Raw genomic sequence first — 10,021 nt, 5'->3', positions numbered from 1 at the left:
CCATCAAATATGTGCCATGAATGGGATGGATGGGTCAGGCTGACTTTGGATGACCTTTTAACCCTAACTCTAACTTTATAGTCTAAGTCTGACTTTTGTAGTCTTTTGTAGTCTGTCAGTAAACTTTGTAGTCTAGGTCCAACCTGTAGTCTTTTGTAGTTTGTCAGTAAACTTTGTAGTCTAAGTCTGACTTTTGTAGTCTTTTGTAGTTTGTCAGTAAACTTTGTAATCTAAGTCCAACTTCTGCAGTCTTTTGTAGTTTGCCAGTAAACTTTGTAGTCTATGTCTAACTTTTTGTGTTGTAGTCTTTTGTAGTTTGTCAGTAAACTCTGTAGTCTAAGTCCAACTTTTTGTGATATCTTGTAGTCTATTAGTAGACTTTGTAGTCTGTCAGTGTCAGTTTCCCTTTTAAGGCATGCACCTTCCTTTTTTTGGTCATTTTCCCCATGATACAATAATTGTAGCCCTTTCTTTTAGCTTTCTAAATGTGTTGAAATCATGTTGTTTGGTTTGGTTTTCATGGAGAAAAACACAAAAAACAAAAAAAACGTGGCGCTTTTCAAAATCTTTTACATCATGTCTCCACAACAGGAGCACTTCAGAACATAATTCAAACAGATTCAGGCAGCTACAGCATAGGACTACAACTTTTGTTTTTGACCATTTTTGGTAATTGATCATGTGACCACCATCCCAACACCCCATTAGATGGACCCTGATAGGTAGAATCATTCTTATCTTGTTTTTCTTCACTTTTTGGTCAAATAAGGTGAGCTTTTCTTTGGGGTGGGCCCTGAAGTTGACCCTGAAAGTAGTGCCTGACATCCCTTACACCATTTACATTTTTCTGGCTTTTTTCTGATATTCTGGTTATTTTTCATCAGAAACAAAGAAGTTTCCTTATTTGGATGTTGCCCTGTACCCTGAACATCATCATCAACAGTGGGAACCATTTGTATTTTTTTCTGATTTTTTTGGTGATTATCTGGCTATCATTGGATAGATTACCATATTTGGAACTAGACCCTGAACCCTGAAAACAACCCAACATCATCACCACCATCCCCCAATTTTTCCTAATTTTTTGAGTATTTTTAGATAGATTACTATATTTGGATAGACCCTGGACCCTGAAAACAACCCAACATCATCATCACCATCCTCCAATTTTTCCTGATTTTTCGGGTATTTTCTGGCTATTTTTGGATAGATTACCATATTTTGACATAGCCCCTGGACCCTGAAAACAACCTAACATCATCACCCCATCCCCCAATTTTTCCTGATTTTTCGGGTATTTTCTGGCCATGTTTGGATAGATTGCCATATTTGGACATCCCCTGGACCCTGAAAACAACCTACCATCATAACCACCATCCCCCATTTTTTTCTGATTTTTCTGCTATTTTATTGCTATTTTTCCTTTACATAAGCACACATTTCCATATGTGGCAATGTGCCCTGGACCCTGAAAACAACCACATTTGGAAGTGCGCTTTTGGACCCTGAAAACAGTGAGCAAGCCGTGGGAATCAGTGAGCACCAAGGCTGGCTCTAGGGAGCTCAGCAAGGCTACCTTCCTGATTAGGAAGGTTGGTCAATTGACTGCTGTGATGCATAGGTAGACTTAGTCAATAGACTATATCTGATACATAGTACTGGCAGTATCAGGTGGACCACGATGACCCGAATGGCAACGAACGCCCACGAGTGCCCACCAACGACCACGAGTGCCCACCGATGTCCATGAGCGCCCAGGTGCCACGTCGCCAACAGCGACGTGGCAACCAAACGACGGACGACGACATTTCGTCGTCCGTCGTTTCTGTTCATATTATCACGGTGAGCAGCTCCAGCTCCATCCTTCGTCTCCAACCAACCCGCTAACAACAACCAGCGCTGACAAGCGGCGTGGCGACTCTGTGACACAGACGGACGACGACGACGATTACGTCGTCGTCGTCATCATATATTAAGATCGGTAAGTAAGTCCCTCCCCACCCAAATAACTCACGGAACACCACCACCGTCGACCGCCCACTGGCGGTTGACGTCTAGCACCCCCCACGTCACCATGCCACCCCTCCCAAAAGGGAAGGGCATGCCGCCCGTCAGGGGCCACGTCACGGCACGACACGACGTCAAGCAGCAGAGACACAATCAACGGTGCGACGAGGACACTGTAGGGTGGAAGACAGACCTCGACAACGACGAGGGCAGACACAGGAGTGACGACGACGATGAAGACACGCTGAGCGCTTGCCACCACCAGTCACACACGGCGACGAGGGCCAAATACCCCTCCATCACTGCCGTCACTCCCTCCCCCTATCTCTCACTCCCTTCCCCTCATACTCACTGCCCACCACCCCCCTTCCCCTCTCCCTCACTGCTCACCTCCTCCCCTCTCCCTCACTCCACCTTCACCCTCACTGCTCTCACTCTACCACCCTCACCCTCACTGCCCACACCCCCTCCCCTCACCCTCATTGCCCACCACCCCTCTCCCCTCACCCTCACTTCCCCCTTTCCTTTATATAATGTTCAATGTTGTAATACAAATTTATGTAGTTATATTCATAAATCAATAAACTGCACTTTCTCTTCTCACTTTGATTGGATAAGAAATGTTTGTGAAATATTTCTTATGGTATTTGGAAATGTTTACAAGTTCAAAGATCTTTGACTGGATAAGAAATCTTCTTCAAAATGTTTGTACTGACAAGAAATCTTTGTGAGATATTTCTTATTGTATTTGGAAATGTTTACAAGTTCAAAGATCTCTGACTGGATAAGAAATCTTCTTCCAAATGTTTGCACTGACAAGAAATCTTTGTGAGATATTTCTTATTGTATTTGGAAATGTTTACAAGTTCAAAGATTTCTGACTGGATAAGAAATCTTCTTTAAAATGTTTGTACTGACAAGAAATTTTTGTGAGATATTTCTTATTGTATTTGGAAATGTTTACAAGTTCAAAGATCTCTGACTGGATAAGAAATCTTCTTCAAAATGTTTGTGCTGACAAGAAATCTTTGTGACATATTTCTTGTCATATTTGGAAATGTTTAGCTTGCAAAGAATTCTTTCAAATAAATATTTGGGAGCAAGAAATGTTTTGCAAACTAAGAAGTCTTTATGAAATCTTTTGGATAGTTTTGACAAGTTAAGAAAGGTTTGAGTCTCTTTTATTTAAGTGGTGAACATGGCAGATAGAAGGGGGTGTTGGTGAAAACTTGTTAGTGTGGGCCATTGCTATGCATGGCATGTACAAGTCCAAAGAAATCTTTATGAATCTTTTGAATAGTTTTGACAGGTTAAGAAATGTCTTTTTAATGATGAACACAGCAGATAGAAGGGCGTTGGTGAAAACAGTGGGGGAAAGCTGCTGAGGGATGCTAACTTGGTTAAGTTTTAAATGGTGAACATGGCAGATAGAAGGGGGGTGTTGGTGAAAACAATGGGGGAAAGCTGCTGAGGGATGCTAACTTGGTTGAGTTGAGAAGTGGGATGTTGGTGAAAACAGACTTAAAGTGGTGAACATAACAGAGAGAAGCAGGGTGTAGGTGAATACAACCTTAGAGTGGTGAACATGACAGAGAGAAGCGGAGTGTTGGTGAATACAACCTAAGAGTGGTGAACATGATAGAGAGAAGTGGGGTGTTGGTGAAAACAGACTTAGAATGGTGAAAATGAGATAGAAGCGGGGTATTGGTGAGAACAAACTTAGATGAGTTTTGAGGGAAAAAAAAAAAAAAAGCAATGTACAAAATGATGAGAAAACTGCACCAGAAAAACCAAGTCTTTTTTCTGAAACTGGGACCCCAGATACCCCATGACACTGGTCAGATATGTTTGAGCCATGTGACAAGGCTAAAAGAATTTTCAGCAGTGTGACATGCTTAGAATATATCTGAGCGATGTCACACCACTGAAACATTTCTTGCCACTCTGGCACACTTCAAACATTTCTTACCAGTTTGACTTGACTCAAACATTTCTTACCAGTCTGACACACTTCAAACATTTCTTACCAGTCTGAACCCCTTCAAATATTTCTGACTACTTTCACTTGACTAGGATATTTTTGAACACAATTTATCTACCCAAACATTTCTGGTCACAATATTAAAGGTCAAACATTTTCCACCCAATCCAATATTATATTTTCTCCCAAAGGCAAAAAAATAAATGGCTGCACAACCCAAAATATGTGAAAAACATCAGCAGATGAAGCATGGATAGAATAGAACGCGAAGGAAACTTACAAGTGGTATCCACCAGCCGTTCATTGAAACCACTGACCATTTCCTCTGGGTCTTCATATCGAGGTGGAGGTATAACACTGGCAGTGAGGCAAGCTGCTTCAATCTCCTGATGTGAACGATAAAAGTGAGGAGGGTTGATGCCGCCATCTATATTATGAATTCAGATGTATGTGAGATGTGATTATAAGAGAAGCATTCCAATCCATGCCAGGTTGCGGAGCCAACCAGCTGAAGGCCTTCGTGGACTGATATTTGGGGTGGTTATGGCATCTATATCAACGTGGGTGGTAGCCATAGGCTGAGTAGAAGCTCGTTCCATAGCTTGGCTTGGAATTGAATGCGTCAGAATGAACGCTGGGTAGAAACCACAATTCCGATGCACATTTTATACCACCCTGCTATCTTAACCCTGCTAGATATTCTGTATGCCGGCCCCAAGTCCTACAAGGTATGTTGATTAGAATCGAGGGCGCTGAGGCCCAGGCATGGAGCTCACCTTGCCGTTGCCGTTGCCCTACCTTTGGCCAATGCAATCGATATTGCATCGCAACCAAAAAATCCCACAGTTGACGTTGTCGAAATCGAAGGACTCTACTTCGAGTGAACACAAAAAAGGGGAGGCACAAACAGAGTGTAAGTTGAGTGGTCACTGAAGATGTGGCGAAACGAGCAGGACGAAGGGTGGACGAGAGGAATACAGCTTGAAGAGAAGGCAAAGGAAGGTGAAGGATCATTGATGAAAGTTTTCTCCTGTTTGACACCGGTGTTGATGAGACAGCGTGTAAACACGAATATCGAATCTCGTCAGGGGACTGTGACAAAAAACCCTGAGGGTAATGGGTACAACAGAAGCAAACACGAAATTTACAATTCACGCGTGCAAACGGCAGTGAAAGACACTGTAACTGATAGTTCTATGCCTTGTAATGGTTGTATAGCTTAGTGGTAATAACGCTCCTCCCAGTTCCCACGATGTTTCCAGAGGCTATGGTTCAATCCTTGTTCATGTAATTATTTTTATGTTATTATAATAACAACTGCAATCACTGCATTTCTTCGGAATTCTTATGGAATGCATGGATTCCATCCTGGAATACACTTTCCATTGGCGTTCCATGGAATCTGGTTGGAATTCCAATGGAAACTGTTCCAGGAGGCTCCCGGATTCCAACCATTTCTGCTGGATTCCATCGGATTCTGTTGGAATTTCCATGGAATTGGAAACCAAAATGGCTGAGGCTCCAGCCAACTGGTTTCCGTTGGAATTCCATGGAATTCCAACATTCCACTTGGAATCCGCTGGAACTCATGGGGGATGGTAAAGACCTCAATGTTTGGGCAATGTGAACGAAAAAGCGAGACAGTAAGTCAGTGATGATATCTCCTTCAGGACCAGTGATCACGGAACAGTGGCGGATCCAGTTGATGAGATGTAAAGCAACACCACGAGCATAGCAGATAGCAAAGTGTTTGCTAATAGGAATAGTGTTGATTTGGTGGGCAATCAGGATTTGCTGATTCTTGTCTGCTTTCGTGTATTCTTCTTGATTCGGCACACGATAAGTCCTGAAATCCAGGACATTCCCCAAGATGACAAGCACACAAGCAGAAATTAAATTCATCAAACCATTGATGTTGTCAACGCTTGGTAAATGAGATGCAGCAGGGTCTGTGTTATGCATGTAAGAAAAAGATTTATGGGAGGTAGAAAGCATACTAGATTTAGGAATCTCATCTTCGATTAGCCCCATGTGATAGAATAGGGTCATGTGCCGCAACAAAATGCGAGGTCTTATCAGTGCCTCCCATTTTGAATGACACACACCACCATGCCCCCCAGATGACAACCCTAGCACCCGAAGATGAACACGAGCACCCACGAGGCTTCACCGCCCACAAATTACTACACGACGCCCACAAATGAGAACTCCACGCCCACGAACAACACCCATCGCTCACCCAGTGCCAAATGCCCATGAAACGGCGCCGACCGCCCACTGCTCACGACGACAACACCCACAGCCCACCCAACAACCACCCGTAAATGAATGCCCACCGCCCATCGCAAATGCCCATCGCCCTTCGCAAACGCCCACCGCCCATCGCAGATGCCCACCGCCCATCGCAGACGCCCACCGCCCATCAACAACGCCCACCGCCGCCCACCGCCGCCCATCGCAAATGCCCACCGCCCATCAAAAATGCCCATCGCAGACGCCCACCGCCCATCAACAACACCCACCGCCACCCATCGCAAACGCCCACCGCCCATCAACAACACCCACCGCCGCCCATCGCAAACGCCCACGCCCATCGCAGACGCCCACCGCCCAACGTCAACGCTTACTTTACAATTTTCGTGCATTTCCCTAGAATACCAACGAGGCATGCCTCTGTATTTCATTTTACAGTAAATTCCTGAACCCCAGAACACAACAAGACAGCAGGAATCCCACCTGCTGTCTTGTTTGTTTGCCTGGCTTACATCTCCTGTACATACTTAGAATCAAAATGAGGTGGCGTTTTCACACTGCCTCTTACTTTGAAATTTTGATTAATTACTGAAAATAGACATCTGAAAGAAACCCTCAACCCTAGCTGTGTGTGTCTAAGTTCCCACATCTTTCTTCCCTTCCCCCTTCATCTTGCTTCCTGTCCCCTTTGTTCTTGCAGTCCCACTTGGCTCTTATACCTTCTAATCTTGCTGTCTACTGCTATGAGTGCAAGAGAACTTCGATCTTTACAAGCTGGGGTGAATTCTCCCCCCAAACGAGGCCGGAAACGTGGCCAATCCAATACTGAGGCAACAAACACCAAGCGTGCCAAGGCCACCACCAAGAATGATGTTGAGGGGAGTGGTGAGGAAGAACCAGAGGCTGGAAAGGGCACCACAAAGGGAAAGAGCGGTGGTAAGAAGGGGAAAAAAGCAAGGTGAGTGGCCTGTTTTATACCAGTACTTGCATACTAACTATTTTATTCAGAATGACAGGTGCCCAGCGAGCTGCCAAAGACAAGGCTGAGAATGATAAGGGTGTCCCAGCCCAGCTGACACTGTGAGCTCTTTGATCTTTATTTGATTATTTCTAATGTGATGTTGATAGGGTTGAGCGAGCTCTTGAAGCTGCTGGTACTTCTGTTGCACCCCCAAAGCGTACTGGCAAATTATCCACCCCTTCCTTCCTTCCTCCTGCTCCTACCCTTTCGAGCAGCCGTTCTCGTATCAATCATGAGCCAGAAGTTACTGCTGGACATGAAGAAGTAAGTGGTGAGGAGAGTGATGAGGAAGATGGAGATGAGGGAGATGAGGTTGATGAGGTTGATGAGGGTAGTGATGGGAAAGATATCCGATTTGGCCCACCAAGTGGTCGTCATCAGGCCAAGTCTGGTTCTGGTCATGAGGAGCCCTTGGCCAAGGGTAATATTTTATTTTATGTTTCAATCTTTTATTTATTTATTATGATCTATTCATAGATATTGATCTTTCCAATTTGGCACCTCCTGAGACAGAAGTCCCTGCTAATGGGTCTTCCCATTCTACTGGGGGTATTTTGTGTGGGCGTGCTGTTGGAAATTCGTTCAATATAGGTGACTCCATTTATGATGCGCCACAAGAGGTCAGACCCCTTTCTAATGGTCGCATTAACATCACAATCGTCCAACAACCTCCTTCTGATGTTGTTATCGACAATGCCACATCACATCTAAATGTCAAGTCCCCCTGTTTTGAGACATTGGGCCCACTTCTGAAAAAGGTGGCCAAGAGCTATTCCCCTGTTCGCAGTAAGTGTTTGACTATATATAAATATACAAAGTTTAATAAAGCTTCATCTCAGATCACAATTATCGTGTCTATATTTTGGATAAGAAGCAGTGGTCCATCATGGGCCATTACAATGTAGTAGTTGAGGATGATGAGGATGCTATTTGGGAGGAGGATGACATTGGTAAAGTTACACATATTCTTCTGGTATGTTTTATTGGCTATTCTTGGCTTAAATTTTATTTAAATTATGTCTAGGAAAACGACCATGAGCAAATGGTCGCTTCTGCGATTCCACCATCATTTCATCAGTGCTCTGTCTCTCTAGGCTCTCATTCAGGATCTGTTCCTCGCTCTTCGTCTGTTGCTTCTGATTCTCGTGGACAGTCTCGGGCATCATCTATTAGTAGATCTGAGGTGACTGGTCCTTCAAAGCTTTCTAGTGCCAACAAAGCACTTCTGTTAGAATATCTTGGGATTGACAGAGATCTTGCTTCTCTGGATAAGGTTGGGTTACAGTCAGCCTATCAGAAGTTTAAGGCTATCATCAATGCTACACCTAAAGTTATGGGCTTGAGCAAGGATGCTGAGTGGAAGTCGCAGTTTGATGATGGAGCTGCCTGGGTTCCCAACATTGTTGACTTTATCCATATCTTTATCGCTAAGACTCAGTTCTACCAAGTCTGGAAGCCTACATTCCTAAGAGCAGAGGAATATCCAGATATGCGAGACTGGCTTAATGAGGAGGAGGATTGCCTTGCTACTGAGGATTTGTGGGACTTAAGGAGCAGTCGAGTGCTGAGCTTTCCTGATTTGAAGAAATGGCTTGACAAAAAAGATCGTGAGGGAGAGTTGAAGAAGCGTGGTGATCTGAAGGGGAAGAGAAAAGCTCCAGACAGTCCCAAGAAGAATCGTGATAAAGATAAACATGTGGAGCAGAGAAAGCACAAGAAGTTGAAGCAGGCAAGGGTTAGGGATTTGGATGAGGAAGCTTCTGACACTGCGGGCCCTGGCTTATATATCCACTGGGAATAATGTGAAAAAATGGGGTAGATATTAATAATAATGCTACCTTTTAACTACCGGAATTAGTTGAAAGATATTTAAAATCTTTTATTTCATTTTATCAATTTTTTTTCGTCGGAATTATTAAGAATTACGTGGGTGGATAAACTTCGAAGATATTGGAAGAAGATATTTCTACTAAAGGCAATCCATATGTGCACAGAGAATATGTGGAAGATATGTGACACGAGGTGAAGAACTTCCCAATATAGCAGTATTCTCGGATCTAATTAAACACCTGCTTGATAAGGCTACATTCGCTGGACGTCAGCACTTGCTTCCATCTACGACCTCGTCGCAGCATACAACAGCAACCAAAGCTCAGCGTTCAACGTTCAACATTCAAAATGGACACAGGAACGCGCCCAGCAAGGAGATCCGCAGTTTCACCCAACGTGAGGACCACATTCTCTCTTATGCAAATTTTCAGCTAACAAAGCCTGCTTCAAATTTCGTTCCACTACCTACAAAAAAACCCGACAGACAGACAGAAGGGCGAGCAAGGTAACGATAATGCGATGCGAAGACTTTCAAAACCAACACGTGAACGCCGCCGGAAGGGGGCGGGATAGAGGGCAACGAACAGATACGCTACGGACAGCTGGCGTTTTGCGTTTACAAGCTAGGATAGGCTCGTGGTGAGTAATAAATGCACCCAGGCCAATGCTTGCAACCAGCCTGCGAGATTGCACTTTTCCGCCGGCTGACTTAAAATGGCTCTTAATCTGCACCTCTTGGCTGCGGCGAGCGTTGTAGGGTGAAGTTCAACATGAGCGGGGCCCCTTTGCGTTTGAAGTATGGATTCACAATTCTCAGGGAACAGCCAGTTTGTCCGTCAACATCTCCTCCGAAAACTCTCGCCGTACAACTTTCTATTTCTTCGCTGCTACAACTCTCGAACTCGCATTCGACAGTTGTATAGCATCCC

General features: G+C 44.3%; 1 protein-coding gene across 1 annotated transcript; it reads left to right on the top strand.

Annotated features, from left to right (window-relative positions):
• Positions 1–6,336: 6,336 nt before the first annotated feature.
• Positions 6,337–9,063, top strand: LACBIDRAFT_332983 (uncharacterized protein; the record flags this gene model as incomplete). The annotated part of the gene is made up of 9 exons (XM_001887577.1): positions 6,337–6,678; positions 6,867–6,868; positions 6,942–7,199; positions 7,250–7,321; positions 7,370–7,683; positions 7,740–7,811; positions 7,854–8,048; positions 8,102–8,235; positions 8,287–9,063. 9 exons carry the CDS (start codon positions 6,337–6,339, stop codon positions 9,061–9,063), a joined length of 2,166 nt encoding a protein of 721 aa, XP_001887612.1.
• Between the last annotated feature and the right edge of the window lie 958 nt (positions 9,064–10,021).

This window comes from Laccaria bicolor, genomic scaffold, assembly GCF_000143565.1.
Source record: "Laccaria bicolor S238N-H82 LACBIscaffold_46 genomic scaffold, whole genome shotgun sequence".
Classification (NCBI taxonomy): Eukaryota; Fungi; Basidiomycota; class Agaricomycetes; order Agaricales; family Hydnangiaceae; genus Laccaria; species Laccaria bicolor.
Note: the sequence above shows the minus strand (reverse complement) of the source record. Positions and strands in the feature narration are given on the sequence as shown.